This window comes from Neocloeon triangulifer, unplaced genomic scaffold, assembly GCF_031216515.1.
Source record: "Neocloeon triangulifer isolate White Clay Creek 2 clone unplaced genomic scaffold, ASM3121651v1 ptg000003l, whole genome shotgun sequence".
In the NCBI taxonomy this organism is placed as follows: domain Eukaryota; kingdom Metazoa; phylum Arthropoda; class Insecta; order Ephemeroptera; family Baetidae; genus Neocloeon; species Neocloeon triangulifer.
The window spans coordinates 2,214,848-2,241,685 of record NW_026775546.1 but is presented as its reverse complement, the minus strand read 5'-3'; the positions used below and the strand labels follow the sequence as shown (position 1 = coordinate 2,241,685).

The 26,838-nt window shown below is 37.4% G+C and overlaps 4 protein-coding genes across 6 annotated transcripts; 2 read left to right on the top strand and 2 right to left on the bottom strand.

Annotated features, from left to right (window-relative positions):
- The first annotated feature begins 12,360 nt into the window (after nt 1-12,360).
- Nucleotides 12,361-15,382, top strand: LOC132205589 (isocitrate dehydrogenase [NAD] subunit gamma, mitochondrial). Of its 2 annotated transcripts, XM_059634727.1 has the most exons (11): nt 12,361-12,521; nt 12,680-12,736; nt 12,803-12,906; nt 12,961-13,076; nt 13,325-13,515; nt 13,593-13,726; nt 13,935-14,166; nt 14,341-14,527; nt 14,584-14,665; nt 14,809-14,837; nt 15,221-15,382. In XM_059634727.1, the coding sequence occupies exons 1-10, from the start codon at nt 12,444-12,446 to the stop codon at nt 14,819-14,821; spliced, it is 1,194 nt and encodes a 397-aa protein (XP_059490710.1). In that variant the 5' UTR covers nt 12,361-12,443; the 3' UTR covers nt 14,822-14,837; nt 15,221-15,382. The 2 variants fall into 2 exon arrangements, with proteins under 2 accessions (XP_059490710.1, XP_059490711.1); XM_059634728.1 differs by lacking the exon at nt 14,809-14,837.
- On the bottom strand, nt 15,374-19,371 carry LOC132205588 (probable LIM domain-containing serine/threonine-protein kinase DDB_G0286997). Its single transcript, XM_059634726.1, has 5 exons — nt 19,187-19,371; nt 18,751-18,951; nt 18,205-18,605; nt 17,148-17,658; nt 15,374-16,756 (listed from the first exon to the last, which is right to left on the bottom strand). The coding sequence occupies exons 1-5, from the start codon at nt 19,218-19,220 to the stop codon at nt 15,813-15,815; spliced, it is 2,091 nt and encodes a 696-aa protein (XP_059490709.1). The 5' UTR covers nt 19,221-19,371; the 3' UTR covers nt 15,374-15,812.
- Nucleotides 19,372-19,547: 176 nt separating this feature from the next.
- LOC132205586 (serine/arginine repetitive matrix protein 1) lies at nt 19,548-24,217 on the bottom strand. 2 transcript variants are annotated; one of them, XM_059634724.1, is made up of 8 exons: nt 23,868-24,217; nt 23,535-23,803; nt 22,803-23,034; nt 22,406-22,685; nt 22,037-22,170; nt 21,711-21,900; nt 20,521-21,564; nt 19,548-20,461 (listed from the first exon to the last, which is right to left on the bottom strand). In XM_059634724.1, the coding sequence occupies exons 1-8, from the start codon at nt 23,926-23,928 to the stop codon at nt 20,329-20,331; spliced, it is 2,343 nt and encodes a 780-aa protein (XP_059490707.1). In that variant the 5' UTR covers nt 23,929-24,217; the 3' UTR covers nt 19,548-20,328. The 2 variants fall into 2 exon arrangements, with proteins under 2 accessions (XP_059490707.1, XP_059490708.1); XM_059634725.1 differs by lacking the exons at nt 22,037-22,170; nt 22,406-22,685.
- Nucleotides 24,218-24,269: 52 nt separating this feature from the next.
- On the top strand, nt 24,270-25,526 carry LOC132205590 (mitochondrial potassium channel-like). Its single transcript, XM_059634730.1, has 3 exons — nt 24,270-24,568; nt 24,621-24,767; nt 24,818-25,526. Exons 1-3 carry the CDS (start codon nt 24,341-24,343, stop codon nt 25,328-25,330), a joined length of 888 nt encoding a protein of 295 aa, XP_059490713.1. The 5' UTR covers nt 24,270-24,340; the 3' UTR covers nt 25,331-25,526.
- Nucleotides 25,527-26,838: the final 1,312 nt, after the last annotated feature.

The window sequence follows — 26,838 nt, the reverse complement described above, 5'->3', positions numbered from 1 at the left end:
CCCTCTTTAAATCCAAATATTTATTTAAAAAAAAAATCTAAACAAAAATACACCAACTTAGTTTGGAACATTCGTCAACTGCTTGTAAATCACTCATTAGCTGGTCAGTGTTGTCTTGTGACAGAGTCTCAGCCAATTTTATGATTTGATCATCCACAATTTTACCATTCAATATCTTCACGATTTTTAAAATTCGTTAATTTGTTATTAGTTTTTTTTTATTTAAATAAAATTACCACTCCTCCATTTTCACCACAACATTTTAGGAAGCACTTAGAAAATTTTTTGAAATAGAAAAATTACACAAAATGTCGTAGAATTATGAAATATACTTTTATCCGTAGGTCAAATGAGGTGCGATTGATAAGAGAATTTAGTTCCTCTATTTAATATTTGGATAGTTTCAATTAAGTGAAAAAATTAAATGTGAAATTTAATACCATCAGAGACGTTGAAGTTCATGGCACACTCGTCTTTTATAGCAATTCCCCCTGACTTAGATGAGCTAGTGTCTCGTGACTGCAAAAATAGAAATTACTCTTATGAATGGAAAAATTTATATTTAACAGAAACGCTTAAAATACCTCGCAGATGTATTTTTGTGTCAAAGTGCAGTCAGTGGTACTTAGTGTTGTATTGTACAGTGAAATATCTACTGAAATGCAATTTTTGGTTGATTGTGGATGTTTTGCACTCCAAACGGGCGATCTGACAAGCTTGTTTACAGCGCACCATCCGTATGCACCAATACACCCGGTGTCTGTACCAGAAGTCCAAAATGATCCAGGCAATACTTGCGAATAAGTTTTTCCTAAGATAAAAATTAGGACATGTTTTAACGAAAATGGAAATTTATACTTAAAGCTTGAGTTAGGACTCCATATTCATAATCATTATCCACGCTCAGGAGCTTCATTCCAATGTCACAACAGGCCGTTAATGATTCATTCCACTGTTAAAACATTATGCTTTTAAATTAAGAAGTGTGAATTAAATATTTTTAACTGTTTTTGAACCGTTTCCGAACAAGTAAATCCTGTAGTTAAGAGCTACCCAAGTGCCATACATTGTTGAATCTTTGTGATTTAAATTAAAAAGCACCAATAAAAAAATATGAAATATTATAATAACAAAATATCAATTTATTAGCTTTGACTCACTTGTCAAGAACAATGAAATTTTGTCTGGAGCATAGGAAAATAAGGAAACCTAAAAATTTCTTTTAGTTAATGATAATAGAAAATGTCTTCTAATTAACATTTTTTATGCAACTTCCGCCTGGGCAAACGGGTACTTCACATTTTGGAGCAAGCGTTGGGCTTCCCTGAGGAAAGGACATTTTAATTTTTTTATTCATTTTTCATTTTATAAAATGATTTAAGACCTACTTTGCAAGCAAAAACATACGTGTTGTTACAATTCTTGTCCGAGATTTCAGTGGTGTTTCTGGTTTTATTGATAAATAAATGAACGCAGTTTTCAGTATTATTTGCATTGTCAGGCTGCCCACTTCTCCACATCTGGCTGAAATTTGTGAAGCGCGTCTCGTTTTTGAGGAGGCACCATTCAAATGTATTATTCACTAAAATTTGTCGTGCTGACGTCCAGTAATTTAAGTTGTATCGCCAAATTTCTTCTATCTTGCAAAACATTGGTAAAATTAAAATTTAAAACCATCATTTATATGAGTAACGATGTATAATTTTACGCTTAGGCAAGGAAGAGAAACATTTGTATTTGCCTTCAGTTTCAAATGTGATAGGTGTCATCCCAATACTGCAGCAGCGCTCAGAATTTGTTGCCCAATTAACCTTTTATCGGTAAAAATTTATATTTAATTTAAAAAAAAAACTGTTTTACGAAACTTACAATCGTTTTTCCAAATAGATAGAGTTCACCGCAAATTTCTCGCCATGAACCATAGGAGTTAGGATCTTTTAACAAAACATACAAATTCAAAATAAACTATAAAATAAAAAATTATCATGCTACCAATGAGATTGTTTCTTGAATCAAACAATGAATTCTGAAAAAAAAAATGGGAATGATCACTACATAATTTTAAATTTCTCCAAAAGAAAATTTTGTGTATTTCCTAAATACTTACGTTTTTGCGGCATGTCACATATGAGCAGTTGAAGATGGACTTCACCATTATGTTTAATTAATTTTACTGTAAAATCGACCAACTTGAAAAATTACCAATGGTTTTAGAGTATTAGTTATTCCAGAAGTTGCACTAGTTTCTTTAAGAGTACTACTGGTTTTTTGTGTGGTAGTAGTTGATTGTGTAGTACTATTTATTTGAGTAGTTTTACTTTCTATTTGAATAGTACTAGTTTTCGTTTGAGAACTACTGGTTTCTGTTTGAGCTCTACTAGTTTTTTGAACAGTAGTGCTGATTGGTGCAGTATTAGTATAAGTTTGAGTCTCAGAAATAGATAGTTGAGCATTTGATATAATTGTGTGCGTAAATGTGACGCCCAAAGAGGAAGAATCGGGTAACGAAATTTTGGAAAGTATTGCAGATTCTGTGATTAAAGTTGAACTTGTCATGGGAACAATTTCTTGGGCTGCTGTGGTCACTGGTGAGGTGGTGGTGAAAATTATGTTCTACGAAAATTAAAATGAAATTAAATACGCACAAATTTTTTAATGTTTTGCTCCTACTTCAATAATAGTTGATTCTGGTCCATTTAAACTGGATTCACTTGATCCATAATTTGGAATTTCTTGTAAAGTCGATCCTGTAGCTTCCTCACTTGTAATTTCCTCAATTCCATTCGTTAATTCAGTTTCCAATTCCGAGCTTATGGTTGTTGATATTTTATGGTTTTCAGTCGCTTTTGTAACATTTTCTTGTTTGAAAAAGGTCGGTTTTCTCTGCTTGTTTGGCTTCGGTGAATTTGCGATGCAAGAATTCCTACCGCAACACTGAATTATTAATTTGTGCCTTTTCGCTGCAAATAAAAGAATATCATAAGACATAGAAATTTACCAAAATATCAGGAAAAATTTATAAAATATTTTAACCTGATTTTAGTTCATTCCTCCTGTTCTTTGAAATTTTCCCTTCCAACTTTCAGAATTAAGTTGTTAATTTAATATTTGCCCAACTTATCTATTACAACTCACCAAAGTAAAAAGGATGACGAAACATATTATTGAATAATTATAGTTCATATTTTGTTGCCTTCATTAGTGTTTACAATTGGCTTGTTTCATCGAATGCGTATAGTTTGCAGGACCAGCTACTGAACGAAATTTTGTTTGAATTCACCGGATGCACGTAAAAATTCAACCAAACATTGTTTCCTGTTTTCGTGGAAAAGCCCACTTTTGTGCGTCAGTGTATAAGTTTGAATTGAGCAAATCAAAAACTCGTAATATTCAATCACTATTACTTAAGATGGATGTTTATTTGTCCAAATTTGCTTGAAAGGAAAAAAACCAATCGTTGAAAAGAAAACATTGAATGTTGGATGTTTTAAATCAAATTAAAATATATCGATTGCAATGTAATTAATATTCAGAAAAAAAAATGGAAAAAATAGTATGCTAGTTTTTTCTTATTGCGAATTGTATAATTCTGATTTGAAATTTTCAAAACCAAATTGCTTTAAAAATAATTTTTTGTATTTTTTCAAGTTGCATGTTTTCAAATTTCTAGATTAAGACCATCTGAGTCCTTTTTTTCAATTAAATATAATTTTGAGGTGAATCTTCATTTTTACAAAATGTTTTTTTAGCAAAAATTTAGGGGAACTTCATTGGAAAATTCTAAAATTTTATATACTACGCAGCCTCGTCTTCTTTAAAATTAGTTTCTTTGATAAATTTTAGAACAAAAATAAAGTTTGAAAATCCTTTAATCATCTCAATTCTATACAACGGTCCAATATTTTGAACAATTTATTTAATAAAAAGCAAATATTTTATATTCAGTACCTGAAGTAAAAACTTTCTACCACTTTCCCAGGCGGCATGAACTGAATTCTCTTCAGGCGGAGTGAGCGAGCGGTGTGTTTTATTGAAAGAGAACCGAACAAAAGAGGTCAAAAGAGAGGTTCACCGTCGCGTGTGTGTGATGTCGCGATACCCCGCCGAGAAAAAAGCTTCTCGTCATTTTTCTCTCACTCATCCGCGAGGCACAAGAAACAAAAGTTGAAAAGTTGCACCACAAGGCATACCGCCGAGTATTTCCCGTTCGGCGGTTTTTCTCTTTCTTTTATTATTTTCCTCTCGTTTTGTTTGTTGACTTTCTTGATGACATTGCCTGTGGGCCGCCGAGATCATTTCATAGAATGCGAATACGAAACTCCCCACACATGTACATGTATTTTGCATATTTCAAAGGGTTTCGCGAGGTGCTTTGTCGGTGTTGTTTCTTTTCATTACGCCACCTGAGGGCGCGGATCTTTGATTCTCTTCATCTCTCGTCGCGTGTCTGCGGATTTGTATAATTGAAAGGCGACGAGACTGCACGAAATTAATTATGAAAATTCACATGCATATCCACTCTCGTCTCACCTCTCGCGACGTCAGAGACGCCCGGCTGCCTGCCGACAAAACTTGATGTTTTTGCATTTCACATTCATACGAGAGAGATGAGATGCATTACTTTCAATGCAGCTAAACCACCACACCATTTTAATTAATGCATAAACACATCATTGAATGCAATTCAGAAAAATTTATACTTTGATCAAATTATATTTTCCCTTTTATTTCTATTCAAAAGCAAAATTAATAGCAATGAATGAATTAAATTAATGATATATTCATGCCTGTGCAATTTTGTCACTTCATTTTTTTCTTATTAAATTTTTTCTTTACCTACAAGCATAAGTACTTTTAAATATGGGCCTGGTCTCCATTTAAAATATTTAAATTAAGCTGTAAAAGTGGCCTTCATTTAAATGTATTTTAATAAAAAAAATGTTAGTAACAATAGTTACGATTTGGTAACCTCAAATTAAAACTTTACTCAAGAGTATTTAATGTAAACCTAGATATTGTATAATTTCGAATTATTTAAGTTCTTTGAGAATTGATACAATTCGAAAATTGAAAATTTACACATCTTTCAAAAAGCAGCACAAATTTTTATTATTATGCAAAGGAAATACCAGGATAACCAGGATCTATATTTTTTTTTATTTAGACATTTTATAGTACTTTTATTGTCATAATTAGCATAATTATTTGAATTATTTTAAAGGATTTGATGGCAAGATCTTCATTATTGCAGTTAAAAAAGTAAAAAACAAAATGAATAATATAAATAATTATTTGCAGCAATGATATCTATCCGCGTGTGTTTGCGTATTTGAAAATTTTGAAATTAAATCCTCATTGTATGGTATTTTTCTTTTTACAATAGAATGTGATCAATGCAATTTATTATGTGAATTTTTACCCAACCTTTCTAAAATATTCACAGAATCCATAAAAAGTGAAATCCATAAAAGATTCAGATTAAATTTTCACATTCTCATTGTATTCCTCATTATCCTCGAATGCGAATAAAAGGGTTTTTTATTTGGTTTTCGGACGCGTTTGAACCATTTGATGCGGCGGCATTTTCCGGGTAAAGGACAAAGGCAACACAAAAAGCGTGCAGCGTTTCATCCGCGCGCAGCACCTGGCAAACAAATCGATCTGGCCGCGCACAAAAGGGACGAATGAAAACATTCTTTCTTTTCCGTTCTCCCACGCGATTTTCGTTGTTATTTGTCATTATTATCTGCGGCAAATAAATAAATAATGGAAACGGCAAAATAATTGGCCTAACAAGAGGAAATAGAATGGGAAAAATCACTTTTTCTCTTCTGCTCTCGTCTTGTTGTTGTGATTGCGGCCAGTGCAGAGCTAATGGGTTTAGGGCACGGAATATTATCGGGGGGTGCGCGCCGAGAGGGTGCCAAGTGAGCTCAAAGAACATGTGCTCGTTCATTGATTTCTTCACCGGCCCCTTTTCCATTTACTCCCTCAACTATTTGCTCTTCATCTGTGTAATCTGCCGAATATACCAGAGATATCGAGTTTCCCTTTGCTCCTCCCGCACCAGATTATGATATATACGCGCGCGCGAGTGAGTGAGAACAACTTCTTGCCTCTTTATTTGTGCAAACACTGCTCTTTCAGATCTATTCATTCCCGTTGGCAAAAGTTAAAGAGGAAATACATTTAAAATTTTTTATAATTTAAAATTCACACACAAAAAACGGAGACGAAGAATGTAATAACTGATTAAGAATTTAAGTTTTGAATCATAAATAATTAATTATGATCAAACGAAAACAATAAATTGATAGAAGGTAAAGCAGATTATTTCATTCATATTTAAAATAAAATTTTATCCTCTAACAATACTCAAAATTATACTGTCGCATAATTTTGTTTTAAAAAAATAATTAAAAAAAAAAAAAAAAAACAATTACATGTCCAAAATTCATTACTTTATTTTCCTGTCCAATTTTTTTTTGCTATCAGAACGTTCATATTTTAGTAATGACAATGACCTGGTCCAGATTTTGAAAATATTTAATTAAAAAATTTTTAACCAGTTGCATTCCTTTTTTATTTTAAATATTTAATACCGTTTTAATGTGTTAATTCGTTTGATTTATGTGACCATTTGTCAAAATTTTGTATAGTTCAAACTTTTAATCCATTTTTTTTATCCATCTGCCTCTGTTTTTAAAAACTGAATTAAGGATAAAACTACCAGAATTAAATGTAAAAATTTACTTTAATAAAAAAAAGATGTTATTTTGATCGTCCTCATTATGTTTTAATAGAAAATATATCATCTCATTTTGTCATTAATTGCACTTTAGAGTAAATTTTATCAAAATTAAATAGGAACAGGATAATCCTTACTGCATTCATTGTATTTTCAATAATCATTCATAAAACTTTCAAGCTACTTTCTTAATTCATCTTTAATTTGTTGCTGAAATTTTTCCTCAAATAAAAATTCAAACCATGAAAATGAGATTTTTCAGACGATTGAAGTGAGCTCGTTTTGAAAAAGCGCAGACTGGCCCTAATGAATAATTTCGAGATGCACGAAACCACTCTCATGAAAAAATCGCGACAAACTATGAATCCAGATAAGATAAGGGTCAGTCTGTCCCTTGATGTTACGTGAAATGAAAAACGTGAAAAATTAAGAAGCTACTCTTTTGCCCATTGAGAGAGATTGGGCTGCCGAGATACAAATTTCGCAAGATGAATTTCATTTTCCGCGTGTGTCGTCTCTTTCGCTCTGTCACTCTTGAGAGTGAGTCCGAGAGCTTTGGTAGGGTGCAATTCGTTACATTATTCGCAAGTGGCGGACCGAAAGAGATTTTTATCTCGTCGGTCCGCTGCTCTTGCATCACCGGACAGATAGAGCAGCACTCGCCGTGATTAACCCTCGCAAAATGTCCCCAGCACTTGTCCATCCATTTTTAATCACACCAGATGGCCCTGAGATCAAAACCTGCTTTTGTGGGCACGGGCTCTTCCTTTTTGGGTCGCGCGAGACGACAAGCAGGCGAGAAGTGATCTCCGTGCTGATGAGGCACAAATGACAACAAAAGGCAAAGAAACACTTTTTCCAGGTCGTCGAACAATGTAATTTCAAACAAAAGGTTTGACAATAGATTTCTAGTCATGTGCAAGATAATTTCAACTGAAAAATGCAATAGAAATCAAAATTATTACCAAACATTTAGACTTTTCAAAAGAAAATAATTTATTTCCACTTTTATGAATAACTTTACTTCAAAAGTTTTAGTTAATTTTATTCAATTTGAAGCTTTATCACCAAAAATTAAATAGTTTATTCAATTTTTGTATGATACTCTCATAAGCATTATTTGATGAAAAAATTTTCTCCAATAATTGAATTTTTTATGTAATTCAATGTGAATTAAAATCAAATTGCTGCACAGAAAATAGCAGGAAGGGAGAGATTATTAAGGATGTAGTAAATTTACATTAAATTTTTTGTTTAATTTAATAAACACACTTTTCAATTTTGTTTGAAATTATTACTGAAGTTAAAAATTATTCCTCAAAAGTGTCATATTGCTAATTAAAATGATTAAACTCTATGATAATTGTACATTTGCACGTGAAATAAAATCAAAATTTAAATGATAAACTAGAAATATATTATATTTTTAGGTACCTGAACAATAATTTTGTAAAAATCTTTCTTAACTTATTTCCATTTAAATCAATTTAAATTTAACATGAAAAACTACCCCTGCAGCTTTTTGATTATGCAACGCCGTATACGCTGTTGCCGTGCGGGCTGCCTACATTTATAAATATCAGGTGTAAAAATGTTTTGCTTTCAGTTTATTTCAATAGAGATTTTAAAAAAAACCTAAATATTTAAATAATTGGGAAATTCGGGGTAACTTGTAAACGTTATATATATTTTCCCTAGCCATTTTTTATTTCATTCTGGTCCTCTCTAACTTTGGACCCTTTTCAACCTCTCTTATGAAATCCTGTTCTCTTCAGGGCAAACAAACCCTGCATGCCGGTGCGTTGAAGAGCAACGCGGCCGAGCGTGTGCGAGCTGCAATCGCAAAATAAGTTGCACCCAATTATATTTTCCGGGGCTGCCGCTGCTGCGAGGTAAAAAATGGCGATGCCGCAGAGGATGCTGGAGTGACTCTTAAGAAATATCTGGGCTGGAAAGGCTGCTGACGACGGACGTGAAAAGAGAATTGCGGTGCTGCCGGAGAGAGTCGACGACCACTCGACGACTGCGAAAAAAGAAGGAAAAATAATCCCAGTGTGTCACAAGCGGGCCGAGCTTCTTCCTGATGAATGAATACGCGAGGAGAGCAGAGAGCAGCAAAAAAAAAAGTGTATATGAGTTGGTTGGTTCTGTTGGTGGGTACTTTTGCTCCCGGAGTGGAGCGAGAAAGAAAGGCACGCTCGTTTGGCCGCGGGACATGCGGTTGCCTGCACCCTGTGCCTCACAAGAGGGCACGCACTCGCTGCTCCTCAATCCCAGCGCACGATTTCCCGCTTTGGGCCTCTAAACATACGTAGCCAAGATTCCGCTAATTTGCGAAAAGGGCGGAACTTCCCTTTTTTTTCAACCACATAAATCATGTACACAGTAAATTTAATTTAATTCAACATTCCAGCATTCACACACTCTTTGTGCAAAATTTTTTTATGAATATTTAAAACAAAACGCAAAAATACGCAGAAGCTTTTGAAAATAATATTTGTACTGAAGCAGATGAATGTGTATTGTGAAGTGTTGTGAGATTTAAATCATATTCTATGAAAGGTAAAGCATATTTTTTTTCTAACCACGGCTACTCAAATTTTAGTAAATTAAAAAAATGTCTGATAATGTTTTAAAAACCCAATCTTATTTAATTTTTAAGCGTTCTGGAAAAGGTTGCATTTTGATGTTGGAATTTTATGAGCCAATGTGATGATAAGGATTATTTTAGTTACCCAATAAATTTAATTGTTTCACAGATGGTTAAGAATTTAAAATATTTAAAAAAAGCTATATAAAATTACAATCTGTTATTACAGGACCTTTATTTTCTTTTCAGTGTATACTTTAATCTGCTTTAATTGTCGGTTCATTCATGGATGATGATTGACTTAAAAGAATCTATTGTTGGCAAAGTCAAAATTAAGTCTATACAACAATTGAAACCAATTTTTGTGATTATTGGACAATAATTGGAAATTGTAATCACTGTTGTTGTAAAAGACTTGATTTTACTGTGTCAATAAAGAATGAAAAGGGTCCTTATAAAGTCACCTTTTCCTTGATCTGGTGTTTTAACATAACATAAATATATTTCGCATCAAAAAATATACAACTGAATTTAAATTTGCTCCTCAACGTATCATAATGATAGTATATTTTTATTCCAACTTTTAGCAATACGTTCCAATATTTATCAAAACATCATTTTTTTTAACTATGAAATTTTGTTACCATTTTTCATTATAAGAATCTCAAATTCGTGGATTATTTTTTTTTTCATCTGCTTTTTACTGAAAATGCTTTGCAATTCAAATTTGTTCGCTCACTCTCGCATTCAATTATTTCAAACATGTATTCACGATTAAGCCTTTCCCACTTTTTTAATGTCCTCTTCCTTTTCCGTCTATAGCTGCGCTCTTTATCGCGCAGGAATAAATATAATTGCATTGAAAAAGAGCACGTCCGGCCAGCGGCTTTGAAAGGGTGCCGCCGCTCGCAGCGATTATTCAACTCTCACGTCCGCATTTCATTTCATTTCTCTTTTTATTTTTTGTGAACTATCAAGAGAGTCTTGGGGCGCGTGTAATTATGGGACGCGTGCCGAAGCAGCTCGGGTTTCACGCGCTGCACCTTTTTGCCGCTCTCAAAATGCTGCATTTCTCCTCCGGCGACAACAATCGACGTGAATTGCGACGCACGAATAAAAAACGAACGAGCTGAATTTAGAAAATTATAGACAAGAATGAAAAGCTGGTTGTGAGAGTGAAATAAAGGACCGCACACGTACTTCCGGACACCTTTGCTTTTTTATACCTTAAAGCTTAAAATTAGGATCTTCGGGGTAAAAATTTTATTTTTGTTAATTATGTAGGAATTTTCTGAAAGTTTTAATTTGGTTAAAATTTGAAAAGAAAAAGAAATTTTATTTAGAAATTTATTAAACACAAAATGTGTACAACTTTTCAACGTACAATTCAATTTCTTCTCATTTATCTTGAAAGCGGCTGATTATGTAAAAAGAAAAAAAAATTATAATTATGAGATTCAAACTAATTTTTCAGTGATATCAAAAAGGGAGCAAAATTAAATTTGCCAGCAAATTGAGGATTAATTAGTGGTGGACTGCGGTGCCGAGGTAGACACGCAAATAATTGCACGTTTTTTGATGTGTTGTCCCGTGGGGGGTGATCTCGTGCCGATCGAGGGTTGCGATGGACCGCCTGGCGCGTCGCAGATGAAAGCGAGCCGCCGCACAACTCGTCGGATGCGACTGCAATTAAGCAAAAAGGACGCGCTCGCTCGGTGCATAAATAAAAAGCAGAAGTCACTCTTTGATCTGCTGTGACGAGAGAAAGAACGTGTTCGATAATTCGAGTGGCTTATTCGCTCTCGCCGAGACATTCCCATTCAATTAGCGAAAGAAAAATAACACGCCTCGCCGCTGAATTACAATATTTCGGCTCCGATTTGCATTCGACGGGCGAGGGTGACACCGAGGTCGCTGTTTTGTGTGTGTTCTTCCCTCGAGTTGTTTTTTTATTCCTCGTTTTTGTACACTCTTCTCAGCATGCCAAGCCACTTGGAAACTTCAAACAGAGATATCAAGCACTTGACGATTTTATTTCTGCTTTATTCATCCCGCGCAGCATCCCTCACTCCTCTGCGTGTACAGAGAGAAAAAATCGCATTAAAAACTTCATTAAATTCTTATCTTATTCACATTATGTTTGAAATGAAAATGCATAAATAGTGGTCTGCCCTTAAAAAATATAAATCAGGAAAGACAGATGCAGTTGACGCGCAAGAATGAAGGGACGAGAATTATTTTTTTAACATATCTTTTTATTTAAATTTAGATCAAGCATATAAAATGTGAATAAAAATGTAAATTGGCAAATATAAGTTGAACATTTTTGTAATTTAAGTAGATTAATTAATTTTAAATTAAATTGAAACTTATTTTTGTTAAATTCTAGAAAGTATTTTTAAATTTCTGGAATTTTAGTAATGAAAAATAATTATTTTTGTACGGATCATGAATAAACTCGTAAAAAGTTTTCTTTTTTTATTATGGCAAAAGAGGATAAAATTTTAAAGCTCGAAATAGTGTATGAAAATTTCGCTTTTCAGCAAAAAAGTTCTCTTTCTCGTTTTTAGCGAGCCGATTTCCAAATATTAAGAGAATTATGCGCATCAAATAAACGAATTAAATTAATTGAAAATAAGCAAGAAACGCGTAGTTTTATTTTTTCTATCGTGCTGCAATATAAATCTATAAAAATATTTATTATATGGCAAAAAAAAATTAACTTTTATATGTATCATATTATGTTGTCTGGTAAAGATATGAACAAAACGTATGCAGGCTCTAAAAAGTTTTTTAATGGGGTGGGGGGGGGGGTTGGATAAAGTCCATATTTTTTTTTATCGATCTTGTACTGTGCTTAATCAGAATGACAAAAGTTGCAAAAATAGAAAAAAATTCCATATCTAGAATAAATTTTTAGCGATACCACCAAAATAATCAAAAACACTTTTTTTTAGAGCGCATAATTATAATTATGCGGTGGTTTCCAGTACAGATTCAGACGTGCACGCCATCTGTGGGTTTTTCTCGAAAATTAAATCTGCTCCACTTGCCCAGCTGTTTTGGTCGTCGATTGAATAGAAAATTCGGCAGCGAAAAAGAAGGATGGCGAGCCGAATTACGTGCCGAATTCTGCCCCTGCTGAAGACGTCCAACGTCTCGCAGCTGACCTTCCACAGGACGGTGAGTTTCCTGCTTAAACACGCAGATTCCGAGGCTCATTCGGCACGATTGAGTCTAAAATTTGACCTCAAACGAAGATAAAAAAATTCAGAATTCAGAAATAAATTGTTAGATAAAATTATACAATGTAATAAAAATAAAAATGTTCTCTTTTGTAGACCACTTCAGCCTCCGCGTATGACCTGCAGCACAAGAACCCCTTTGCCAAGAAAGTGGTGCGTGTTTTTTTATTCTTCATCTTTTTCAACTCAACCTTCTGATGAGAATAATTGAAATTTCAGATTGCCATTCCAAAAGCTGAATATGGAGGTCGTCACAGTGTTACCATGCTGCCTGGTGGCGGAATCGGCCCTGAACTGATGAATTACGTCCGAGAAGTCTTCAGGTTTAAATCTTTATTAAAAAAAATCAAAATTAAAGTCAAAATCATAAAATTCAGGTACGCTGGAGTGCCGGTGGACTTTGAGGAGTGTCCGATCGACCCTCAGTCAGACGGCAACGAGGACCTCGAGTACGCCATCACCTCCATCAGACGAAATGGAGTTGGACTGAAAGGTTTTGAAACAAAAAAATTATGTCGAATGTGGCAAAAACAAATTCACAAAAAAAATGTATTATATAACAAATTTATTTGCAAATTGCATTGAGAGGTTGATCCAAAATTTTTATTTTTTTTCCATATGAAGTAAAAAAAAAAAAAAATACTTATTTATGAGTAAAAATTTAACTGAATAATTGTTCAAAAGGTGTCTTTGTATTTTTTTTTGCAGCTTAAAAATAAATTCCTAAATTTTTATTTCTAGGCAACATTGAAACTCGCAGTTTGAGCCGTGGAATATTGTCCCGCAACGTGGCGTTGAGAAACGAGCTTGACCTGTTCGTCAACGTGATCCACTGCAAATCATACCCTGGGGTCAAGTCACGCCACCAGAACATCGACGTCATGTTGATAAGACAGAACACTGAGGGCGAATACGCCATGTTAGAGCACGAGGTCTGTTCGTCCTGTTGATTAATTTTTCTTTTTCAGCCATCCAAAATGAAAAGTAAATTAATTATTTCACTTTACAGAGTGTGCCAGGGGTGGTGGAGAGCATGAAGATTGTGACTGCTGAGAACTCCGAGCGGGTCATCCGTTATGCCTTCGATTATGCAGTCAAGCACGGCCGCAAGAAGGTCACCACCATCCACAAGGCCAACATCATGTAATAACAAATAATGTTTGAAAATGGAAGAAGCAGAAAACTTAATTATACTAATTTCCGTTAAAGAAAACTTAAATCACAAAATTGAAGTTCTATTTCAAGTTTTGCAGATTGCTAAAAAAAATTGATTTTTTTTAGTTTTAATCGAAATAATATTTTCAGTTACAAAGAGAACATATTTTGAAATGTAAATTCTTCAAAAATTCAGGAAACTGTCCGACGGCCTCTTCCTGGAAACGTCGAAGCGAGTGGCCAAGGACTATTCAGGCATTGAGCACGACCACATGATCATCGACAACTGCTGCATGCAGCTCGTGTCCAACCCCCACCAGTTCGACGTCATGGTGATGACCAACCTGTACGGCACCATTGTGTCTAACGTGCTGTGCGGCCTCATCGGCGGCGCTGGTCTCATCTCCGGCAGGAACTACGGAGACCATGTAAATCATTTTCTTTTAATTTAAAAAAAAAATTAATTGTAACTATCACAAAGTGAAATCTATTCCTTGGTATTTTTTTTTAAAGAGGAAAAATTAAAATTTAACGTGGCAAAATTAGCATAAGTTTAAAAATTTTAAAAAGTTCCATATTTAATTTTTGTTTTAATCTTTTAGTATGCGGTCTTTGAGCCTGGCACCCGAAACACAGGTACGGCCATTGCCGGAAAGAACATCGCCAATCCAGTGTCCATGTTGAATGCAGCCGTGGACATGTTAGACCACCTTGGCCACAGCAAACACGCAAGTCTCATCAGCCAGGCCATCGACAAGACCATCAACGAAGACCACGTCCACACCCCTGGTCGGAATACTTTTAAATTTTATTTTTTGAGAAACTAATTTTTGTTTAAAATTTAGATTTGGGTGGCCAGGCGACGAGCATCGATGTTGTCCAAACCATTGTCAAGCACATCCAAGACCTGACCAAGGACAAGAACTGGTAAACACAGAAAGTCCCAGTAGATTTTAAAATTTTTGTACATTGAATTGTAAAGTGTTGATTTGCCCCCCGTCCCGAAATTATCATTCCTTTCCAAGGTCATTTTAATAATCGACAAAATTTTTGTGCCGTCCCTGTTTCAGGAGTTTAAATTAAAATGCCAGGGAACCAGGTTAGTTCATTTTGGCAGCTAATTTTTCAAGCTGAGCTACTTCTTTTTACACACAGTGCTTATTATATTCGCCAGCACTGCGCCTTTTTTTATTATTTGTAGATTTCATTGCAGCATTTCTACTGTGACGTCCAGCTTATTTCATTTCTTGATCACCGACTTTTCCTCTTCGTAAAAAAACCTTTTGCACATTTTTCTTCCTTTTTGCATGACAAGTATTCTAACTAGTGAAACTTTGTAATTTGCTAATTTCTGTGATTTGCACGCATTTATTCTTTGTATTCTTTTTCAAAATTTTCTGTTCGTAGCCTGCTAGTTGAAATTTTGTCATTTGAAACTACTGTACTGATCATAAATATTGGTCCTCTCTATCTTTCTTTTAGATGCGGTTAATCTCAAAAGTCAGCCAAAGAATACCCCTTCTCTGAAGTTGATTGCCTCAGTATTCAAATTTCTCTCTCTTTGAACAACAGCAGTAATTTATTTGTTTCTATTTAATTCACTCAGCACTGCTGAGCTACTTATTGTCTGGTCACTTTTTGTTTAAATTAACATCACCCTGAATGCATATATAACTATTTATAGATTTATTGGTCAAAAATCCATTCTAAGAATTATCACACAGCTGAGATTGTAGTGACTGTTATTAAAATTGTTACAAGTTAAGTATAATACAAAAGAAATCGTTTTAATTTGACGCCGAAGAGATCCAAGTGTCCTTAACCTCAATGATTTCCAATTATAAACAAATACTTCGATCTTCAATAGATATAAAAATTAAATCAAATGGAAAATAATTTTCTTCAATTCTGGTTGAAATTTCAAACCAAAATCAATATCATTGATTGACAAGAAATCAATAAAAAAAATGAGGTTTTCTTCTCAGAGTGGAGCACTTTAAATGTTATATACACAACACTTTTTCAATTTGCTGTTGAAATTCTGTTCAGTCTCGATGATATATCCAACTTAAATTCACACCTTGCCTCCCATTCTCTGGATCAAGTCCTTGACGTTGGTCTTTGATTCCGCGGGCTCCTCTGCTTTGAAAATATTCTGTTTCTGCTCGAAGTTGCTGGTAATTTTTTTGACCGGCGGCGGCGGTTTCTGGACAGAATTTGTATTGTTGTAGTTGTTGTTGCTTGGTTTGTTGGCAGAAACAGCAGGTTTGGTACCAAGATTACCGAATTTGGGTTTAGCCGGAGGACTCGAGGGTTTCTTATTGGCCACGGGCTTTGGTGGAGGACTGGTTGGCCTCTTGGCAACACCCATAGGCTTCGGAGGAGGACTCGTGGGTCTTTTGGCGCCCACGGGCCTCAAACTAGCCAGTCGACTCTTGACAGTGTTGGGATCAGAAAGATCCTCGGACATTTTTCTCTCCGAAACCGGTTTCGTCTGAGTCGTCTGTTTGAGTTTGAAGTTTTTGAGTGCGTTGCTCAGTTCGGCGCTCAGGGGCTGGTTGACCGGCAAAGGTGGCCCCACCTCGTCGTACTCCTCTGTTTGGGAAACGCTGCTGCTCTGCCTCTGCATTCTGAAGAGGAACCCACCTTGATTGGCTGGAGGAGCAGGCGGAGAAGTCACCTGCGGTTTTTCCAAAGACAGGTTCCTGAAAATGCTCGACTTATTGGCCTGAGAGGGTGGAGGAGGTCCTTGTTTGGTCGGAGAAAGGTCCAGTTTTTTGATGACTTCCGGTTTGAAGGATATGGTTACGTTGACGGTTGAGGTGACTGGCCCAACCTCGTCATACTCGTCTTGCGGTTCTTCATCGACAGGAGGTGGTGGCATTGACGGCTCTGTGTCGTCGTAGATGACTTCGTTTTCAACAAGGGCAGGTGGAAGTGGCGGAGGTGGGAAGTCGGCGGTCTTGGCCTGTAGTTCGGCAATATCGTAGTACATGTCTTGCTCGTCGTCATCTGTCCCTGCAAAGAAAATAAAAAATAAGAAAATGACCAAATTTTCTCACATAATTGAAAATTGAAACCCACATGAGGTATAATTTTTGCTGTAAAAAAGGGGGTATAAAAAACTGCTTAAAAAATTTTAGAAATCAATTGAGATTGGAAATTTTTATTTTTAAGTTTTGAATCTTGAAAATGTTTAGCAGAACCTTTTTAGTATTTATTTGAATTAGATTAGATTTATGTCTCAAGAAGATTCAAATAAAGATTAGGTTACAATCACAATTTAGTTCCTTAAGTTTTTTTTTTATATCCAATCATAAAAATTTACTATTAAATACGGTTCTATTTTTTAAACAGTTGAATTTTAAAGTAGCAGTCATTATATGATATTTAAGATATTTCATCTTACTTGCTGCTCCGGCATCGTCATAAAAGTCGTCGCCGGCGCCACCGTCATCATAGTCAGCCTCCGGTTCGGTGTTGCCAGTGTCGTCGTAGATTTGTTCTTGAGGCGAAAGCATCGGCTTTTTGGTCACCAAGGTCTGCGGCCGCCTCGACTTGGGCAAGGCGGGCGCCGTCGAGCGGGCTGGTGGCGGCGGCGGCGGCAAAGGCTTGTTGCTCATTTGAATGCTTTGTTGCTTCACCGCCTGCTGGATGTCCTCGAGCGAGTTGTAGATGTCTTCGTGGACGTCGCCGTTGGCCGCGTCCAGAAACTCGTAGTTGTCCAGTGAGGAAGTGTCCTCCTCGATTTTCGCGCACTGCTGATCCATCTCGAACGGCGTCTCGGGCTGGGAACGGTTGGCAGACGGCGAGTGGCTGTCCTGCGAAATTTTGGCCGGTGTCTGCAGGCTCGAGTTGTTGTTTCCGTTGCCCAGAGCGGACACCCATTTGTCACGTTCAACCAAGCTAGGAGCAGCAAACTGGAAGAAATTCCAATGTTATAAATATAAATATATATATTTTAAAAGTAAAAAAAAAAAAACGTTTATCTCTAAAATATACAATAACAAAATTAATAGCTTCAAATCTGACCCATTTTTTGTTTCGTAGAAAATTTAACCTTTTCAAATAGAATAAATTTATTTTTAACTGATCTCGAATATCCGACCCATAATATACTTTGTAGGGCATCTGGGTTTTTTCATTGAACCAGTTCTATTATATTATCGCATGAAAAACAAGGAAGCAAAAATTCTATCTATAATATTTGATCAGTTTGATTGCGTGAACATTTGAATTGATTTGAATTATAATTGTGTTATATGATGTTAACATGGTCTGCATTGCACAGTTTGTTGGTTCTTAACCAGAACAGAGTTAATATATCAACCAACAAGGAAAACCACAATTTTTATCTGGATAAAAAATTATGTATTATTTTTTTCTTGCTGTTTTTTTCTTGGCAATAACATAAATGACAAACTTACCTATAGATTAAAAATAATTGGTAAAAAATGAAAACTCACTTTGAAACTTTTATTGGCGGGCGCGACCAGTTCGAAGAGAACGTCTTTCTTCTTGTCCTTCTGCGGAATGTTGACGCGAAGTTCGTCGAGTCGGACACTCAGGACGGGCTTGACGTCCGTCTCGGAGTTGAAAAGGTGGAAAATTGTGGCGGTGGCCGCGGCCCAGCATTTGCGGTTCATCAGGAAGATGCGCTCCTTGCGGAACAAGGGGCCGTGCATCAGCGCCGAGTTGACCAAGCTTTGAACCGTCACCTCCTCAGTGATGGTCGGCGCGGACAGCAGAGGTGCAGCCGACGGCGACAACACCACCTCCAACTCGATCTGCTTGTTTTTTAACATGACCGCGTTGCTCTGCTCGAACTCTTCGTACTCGGCCATCTCCTCTCCGCCTCCACCATAGTCTAATAATTATAAAAATATTTAAAATGAAAAAATATTTTTTTTTTGTATAAAAATAATATTCATGTATTTTTATTTTTATCATTAATTTTGTTTTTATATATTTGGGAAAAAAGTTTTTGAATTAATTATAATTTAATTTGGAACCTGGGAGTTCGTGGTCCGGCGGCTCATCTCTGGTCGGCGACGGTGTTGGCGGCTCGGCGATTCTTTTGACGACGACGCTTTTGAACGCAGGTGAGGCTCCTCTGCACAGGTGGATCCTGTGCTTCAGAGACTCCCTCAGGGCACTTGCGGTCGAAGAAAGTTTTTCATTCGCCAGAGTGTCGCATATGAACTTGTAAAGATCTGGAAACAAATTTGAGATAATATCTCTTTCTGCGCTGCAGGCGTCAACAAAAGTTAAAGAAAGGCAGTTTAGAATTTTGACTGTTAATAAAATATCAAATGATAAGGAATTCAAACAAAAAATTGATTGTTACAAAAAAAGCTCATGACATTATTAAATAACCAATGAGTTTCTTTCTAAACAGTAAATTAAATATTTATTTCATAATTAATGTGAATAAAATTGTATTCTTACCATCGATGAGGGCCTCCAGCTCTGCCAGACTCATTTTCAAAATATTGGTTTTACTAGTTTTAATCACCAAAACTTCATCAGGAAAATTGTGCTACAATACAAATCCAGCCTCGGTAAGAACAGCACTACTGCGGTGCAACTTGCGTCCGCCTGGGAGACCGCAAACAGGAACTGGCGAAGAGCACGCGATAGCTAGACGTGCGCGCTCTGAATGTATTTTAAATTTCTTCCCAACTTCGGGGCCCTCCCGCAGCGGACAAAAGAGGCACCGTTTTCACGCAACGCTTTAAGCTTTAAATAGCCTTTTAAGCCAATTCATCCGATACAAGTAACGGTTTCAAAGCGAGGAATTTTTTAATTGATATATAGCGTGGTTTATTTTCAAAGTTGTGTTTATTTGTTGGAAATGAAGCTTTAAGTTTAATATATCTGATCCTATATTTACAAAGTACAAAAGTCAGGAGATCACATTTTTAAGAACGTCTGCAGTAAAAATGTGACAATCGCCGATTCAAATATAAACCAAATAATTTCCCCACACACAAAATTGCGTGAGATTGCACGCATGTAAGTAAATAAATTGCTCAAAAGTTCAAAAATGAAAGATTTTCGTCCTGTCTCCCAATATTCCATAAATAAATTTCTGACTAGTTGCAGAACAAAGTACATAATTCATTTCAGACCTGTTTATATGCTTCGAAAGTTTCCAAAAAATCACAAAACTTACAAAGGAAATGCTAAGTTACATAATCTAGGACTGAGCAGAAAAAAAATCATTTGGATTCAAGTTGGAATGTAGAAAAATCCCTTCAGGGCATCGTCAAGAAGAAAGTTTTTTATCTATCATAATTAAAATCATATTTGAGCTTTTCCTAACTAAAGTCCATTGAAAGAGTTTTAAATAATGAATGAAGTAAGGCACGGTTGACCTCCTTTTTAACAGAGGTCTCCGAGTGTTGCTATTTACAACAAATTAATGGTTTCACTAACAGGCAGGCACATGGAGTAGACGATACTTGGATTTATCACTTCTTCTTCTTCTTATTCTTCCGGCAGGCAACTCAGGTCTCACCTGTTCACCTGGCCGAAAGGCACTTGCAAGGCACAAATTATAAGTAGAGTGTCTTTTTATTCCAAAAAAATCAGACGAGGGTGGCGGATCGAGGGACGCTCTTGTCCTGATACCAGGCCAGCATTTCCGTCGAAAAGGCGTCTGCCAGTGACTCGCCTCCGTTGGACAGGTTCAAGCTCAGGTTCGGGGACATCACTTTACCCCTGCAACAAAAATATAAATGAATTATTAAAAAAAAAAATCAGGATTTAGGAAAACTTACTGTTTGGCGGGGAGCTCTGGTGTGATGGCTTTGTTTGGGTCGACTGGCTGGCAGGTCATCGGCTGGAGGGGCTGGTAGACACCCTTCTGCTGTGGTGACATGGAGGGTGTGGGGGAGGGCATGACCTTGGGAAGAGTGATGGCTGCCGCCTCGTCGTCAACCCTGAGATGCAAGGGCTGCTGCTTGCTAGGAACGTCTGCCTGTTTTGGCTGTTTGTTCCGGAACTTGGTGCTGTACTTGTAGAAATCGGACATCTCGAAGGGTTTGGTCTCCTCCCAGTAGGGCTGCCACTTTCCAGCCTGCACCACCATGTGGTGTTTGGGCGACTCGTACGGCACCGCCATCTCAAAGGTGTCTTGGCCTTCGACCTTGGACTGAGAGTGGATGCTGCCCTGAGGGGAATGCAGGCCGTTGGAAAGGTGCAGACTGCTGAAGGAACCGCTCAGGGAGGCCTCCTTGGATTCAAAGACCGAGTGGCCACTTGGCCTTCGGGAAGGTGGCTTCTCAGGTGGCACCGGGGGCGGCTGCCGTTTTGGAGGCAGCTGCTGAGTGTAGGACGTTGAAGGGTACATGTCCTTGATGCTCCTGGTCTCGGCAGACTTGGCAGAGGAGGCCGTTGACACCGCCCCCAGGGATTGTGTCCTGATCAGGTTTGTGAGGCCGTAACTGTGCTCAGGGTAGGTTTGTCCTGGGAGCAGGGCCTCAGAAGGTGGGAGCGGCGGCTCACGCATGGGCTCCTTGATTTTTGGCTGCGGAGGCGGCGTCAAGTACTCCTTGTGTGGCGAGGAACCGCTTCTGTGACGGTGGTGCACCGGGGGCGGCGGAGGCAGCAGGTGGTTGTGCTGCTGCTGTTGCAGTTGTTTTGTCTCGGCTCTTTTGGTTGAGCTGATTTTATGAGCCGCCCGGCTGGTTGGAACGATGAAATTGGCCCTGTCAGGGACGTCAAGGCTCTCCGGCTGCATAACATCCAGGCCTTCAACACTCCTTGAGTCTAAACAAGGACTGCTCTGTGCCATTTTCTTTTTGCGGTCCAGACTGCCAAACCTGAAATTAAATAAAATGAAAAATAAGCGACTATTAAAAAATTTGAATTAAAATAAAATTGTTATTGCTACCGAAATTATAATAATTTTTTCTTTTGAATTAATGTGTTGCTATTTCAATGTACTAAAATCATTTTAAAAACTGACCTGTTCCCCTTCCATCTGGAAGATCTGCTCTCGAGACTGGGTCTTCGAACAGGCGACCCATCCAAAGGTTCATTTTCGTCCAATTCGAGGAAGTTTTGGGACGCTGCAGGTCTGGCCGTGTGACTATGGCGGTGGAGGTAATGCGCGTCATGTGGTGCAAATGGGCTCCAGCTTGGTGACATGATGAACGCTGAGGACGTGAGTCACACAAATTATTACCACGTTTATTTATCTTCATCTAATGACTACTTTCTTGTTCAAATTACAAAACGTCACACAATTTAATGAAAAAGTAAAAACATGGAAAAACTACAAGATAATCAAACCTGTGTCGTGGCGACTGAGTTTTTCCAGGTCCAAAGGTGCCCCGGATAGGGTGGGGTAGTTGGTGGGACTCGAGCTGTAGCTCTGGTGCTGGTAATGAGCATGGTGGTGCGTGAAATAACCACCACTTCCAAGCCTACCAATGATTAGAGCGATGAAGTGCAAGAAAAGGTGAAATTCTACACCAAATGGTTCCTTTTTTAAATAAAAATAAATTTTCCTTTTAACTTAAAATTTTCTTGAAAAACGTATAAGATAAAAAAGATTTATTGAGGCATCATTTCTGATTATTTAAAATTTTTTCAAAAAAGTTGGAACCAGATGAATGTTTTTAGTGCATATTTTTCTTTTTTTTTTGTGAGTGGCGTTACCTCTGGAGTTGCTGCCTGTGGCTCCTGAAGTCGGGACTGCCCGCCTTCAGGTAGTGGTGCGGTGCCGACAGGGTGGCGTGCAACTGTTTGTCTGGCTGTTGCTTGTGCGATTCGTGCATGTGATTTTGGTGGGTGTGACTCAAACTAGTGCTACTGCTGCTGCTCGGCGGGCGGTCCGAAGCCGAGTAGCTTCGCCCGCCGTTCATCGCAACAGACTTGGTTAGGGTGGACGTGCCGCCGAAACCACCTTCACTCGGCTCCTTGTCTGCCGAGCTCTCGACTAGTACAAAATTTTCAACTTTTACAAAACGAAACACGCAAAACACTCTCTAGTCATTCAAAAATCAAAATGGAAAAAATTGCAAACACTAGAGATGGATTATAAAGAAATTCAAACCTGTGTCACTGGCGGGTCGAGGCTTCTTGCGCAGTTTCAGGGCCTGCTGCTTGCGGGCCTCGTTCAGCCGCATCTCCAGCTCGGTCAGTCTCTTGCTGTTTTGCTGGTATTCGATTCGTCGCTGTCGCCGCACAGACCGTTTTAAACTCACGTCCGAAGCCATCCGCATCGCAGCACAAGTGATTTGGCTCAGGATTTTGTACTCTAGTTCCAAGGCGGCCAACGTTTGCTCCTAATAAAAATATAAATTTATATATTAATAAATCTAGTTTCGTTTACTAAGAAAAAAATTGATTTGAAATCTCTGCCCTATTAAAACTCTATAACTCAACGGAACAGTCATTTTCATTTTTTAAATTAATTAAGAGGAAGATTTGTCTTGAACATCTACCATTTAAACGCTAAATTTTCATGTGATATTATCTGAATGTATATTTATAATTTTGATTCGTAAAAAGTAGAATTATTTATAAATATTTTTAGACCGAATTAAAATTTTTACTTTGAAATTATTTTTCATTGCTCAAATGCAATCCAAGACCTAAGATAAGGCCAACAGTTGCATGACATTTAAGGAGGATTGCGTGATTATCTCCTCAGATCTGGTTACACTAGAGTGCTGAACAGGAAACACCTGTTGCATCACAACAAACGGCCGTGGCTCTCCGTATACAATTCTTTCAAATTAAAAATTCAAAATAAAATAACTAAAAAAAAATAATTGTGACTCGCCTCGTCCGATTTGAGTTTGTCGAACAGGCACTGGGGAATGGTGAATGCTGTGCCGACCCTTCTACGGAAGGCGGGTGGCGTCTCCCCGGGCTCCAGGGGGGTCTCGAGGGGCAGCGAGCCCGTCAATTCTGCCTCCTGCACGCAAAACCGCTTCAACTCGTCGTTTTTCTCCTTGAGCCGCTTTTCCAGGGCCTCCTTCCTGGCCACCAGGGCCGCGTACCTCTCATCGCGCTCAGCTTTTTCCGCCTGCAGCTGCTGGGTTGATTTTTCTGCAACATCAAAAATAACATTGAACGTCGTAAGAATTTCGTGAAACACCGTTCGGAAACTCACCGGCCGAGATGACGGACGAGGTGCTGGACAGGGACACCTGCGAGATGGGCTGGTGCATCATTTTGGAAGGAAAATACGGCCTGAATTCCTCTCTAATCGCCTCGCAGGTCGCGAAAAACAATCCGACTTTCCTCTGCTTCCCGTCACGGTTGGCTCAGAAGGCTTTCGACGCCACTGGCGCCGATCCCGACGGCGATCCACCCATCCAGTGCGGGTGTGTGAAACAGCGAAGAAAACAAAATAATCTGATAAAGAGCCGTCACCCGATGACGCATCTCATTCCCGATCGGACATGACAAAAAAAACCACAGCACGTAAGTAAAAAAGACGCTCCCATAAATACCAACGAGTTGTAAATAAACGACGAGCGCCGATTGGTCGGCGACGGCACACGACTTACTGTACAATCCAAGCGCGCCAATTTTGAATTCGCCAGACTTGCCTCTTGAAAATCGCGCAGCTTGTTTTTCGGCATGTTTCGGCCCGAAGGACAGGCGGCCAAGATGATTTTGGCCAAGCTGAAGAGCCTCCTGCAGGAAAGGTACACCACCCTTGCTGTCAGGGTGCAGTCTATCGTTCAGGGTCAAAGTACTTCGGCCGGAGGAGCGGCCGTGAACGCCAAACTCGAGTCGGCCAGAGAGTGGTACGAACAGTTCACGGGCATCGACGAGGTCCGCAGGGCCCAGGAGAAAGTCGTTCAGGTACGAAATCAATAATTTAACCTGACTGATTAATTAAAATATTTTTCTACAGTCGGAATCGAAATTCATATCTGCACAAGAGGCTCGGAGAGATGCGAACAAAAAACTGAGCGAAGTGGACAATAAATTGAGACAGGTTTACGGAGAGCTGGAGAGGACCAGAAGAGGAGAGGACAGATACATTTTCCTTGTCACTCAAGTTCGTATAATTTAAATCAACCAAAAAAATTATTAATCATTATTTTACAGGAAAACACGTTGATTAAAGAGAGAGATATTTTGGGCACCCACTTTCAGAGGATAGAACAAGAAGAAAGAGAAAACTTTTCCTCTCTGTCCTCGGCCATAAAGGAGTCGCACGAGAAGGAGCGTCTTCAGGCCGAAAGAACAAAGTACTGGTCAATAATCGCTTCGATTGTCTGCACGTCCCTCGGCTTCATCTTCAGCACCGTAAACAGTCGTTACAGAATGAACCAGTTCAGGAGTATTTTGAGCGACGCTGTGACCAACGAAGAAAAGCTAGCTCTGGTGGTCAGCGATAAACTTGCGGAAAAAGTAGTCAAGGAGCTGCAAATGCAGAGCTCGGTAGCAGGGAAGGTTACGGAAAAACCAACAGACACTTTGTCAAAGGAGGAGTTGCGGTCGTTTTATCAGGGCCTTTTGTCATCCTTGGAAAAAGAAAGGGTGGATAGAGAAAATTTTGTAATTAGAATTGCTATGTCCACGGGGGCAGCGTTTATAATATATAAATTATTTTTTTGATTTAGCATTTTGCAAATTTTGATATTATGAAAAATTGCTTTGTTAGCACAAACTTTTCTTGTTTTAGTCCGACAAAATGCGAAAGTACCGCAGCTGTGATGACGAACAGCAAAACTAATTGTGATTTTAATTCTAGGGATGTATTGTTAAATAAAATGAAACTTCACTGAGTTGATATTTGTATGAAATAATGTTTTTTTTTTAAACTAATCCATCCAAACATTCTTGTCGGAAAAAAATTATATAAAAATTTTAAGTAAAGTACTTAATATTTTTATATTTATTGTTGAATTTCAAATAATAAAATAAAATTTAATATAAAATGTGAATTTTCCATTAATTTATTTATATAATATATGATCTTAATATAATTCGTTTTAGTGCATTCCATAATTTTTTAACCTTCAATTCCAGCGATTTAAGAAATTAAATTTTTTAACATATTTCTCATAATGCATTTTCAAACGCAAAACCGCACTTTCAATTATTATGTATTTCAAAGCCTCTTATAAGAGTTTCCTGAAAGTTACCATAGTAACAAAATACTTTCAATGTTTTGATTTTTGATGCTACATTGTATGTATATCTCACCAAACTCGCAAACTGCACTAAAAATTGATTCAAAGTTTTGGCCTATTTTCATCAAAAGAAATTGTTGAACTCTCGAATCATATATTTTAAAAGTAAAACAATAATACGGGAGTCGCGCCAGTTGCATACCTGTCAGGCGATTTGTCATGCAAGAAGCCATGGAGAGAAGTCGACGCGGTGCTCAATTTCAAATTGAATTAACTCCAGAGCTTCTTCACGCACTTGGTTTGGCTCAAGAGGATACTAATTTAAGCTCTAAATTCATTAGAAGAGAAAAATTTGAACAAATTTTGGGGACAAATAATGTTTTTATTGAAGATCTTCAGGTAATTAAATATATATAGAAATTACTGCACAAATATTGTAAATAATTTTTATTTTAAGACTAGTAAAAGTGAAGTGGTTTATATCAAAATTGTTGAAGTGCAAGATCGGAATTTCCTCAAATTTTTGCTGGACGAGGATAGAATTGCAGACGAAATTATTCATGAAACCAGAGAAAGTAAAACTTCAATAAAAGAAGAAAATGTTGAGCACAAAAGTTGGACTTGTCAGGGCAGCGATAAGGAAATCATTGAAAGCCACGCACCAAAACAGAGACCTTTGGTTAATTTTTTATTAGTATTTTTTTTTCATTAAAAAAATTAATTTTATTTTACAGCTTGTGGTTGAGGCGGAAATTAGTACAAAAAGTAAGCGAAAATCACCCCGAAGATTGGGAAGACATGAGCCAAGTGTTGCTTCTTTTCCCGCCAGCAAGGATAAAATTGAAGTCGTCGAGAGAAAATTTATGAACGCCACGACTCAGGTCTTTTGAAATTTTTTAGTTATTAAAAAAAATTAATTATGTTCAGACCGGCGAATTGAGAGACGCGGAGGCTCAGACGACAATAAATTTTCCAAAAAACACATGGACG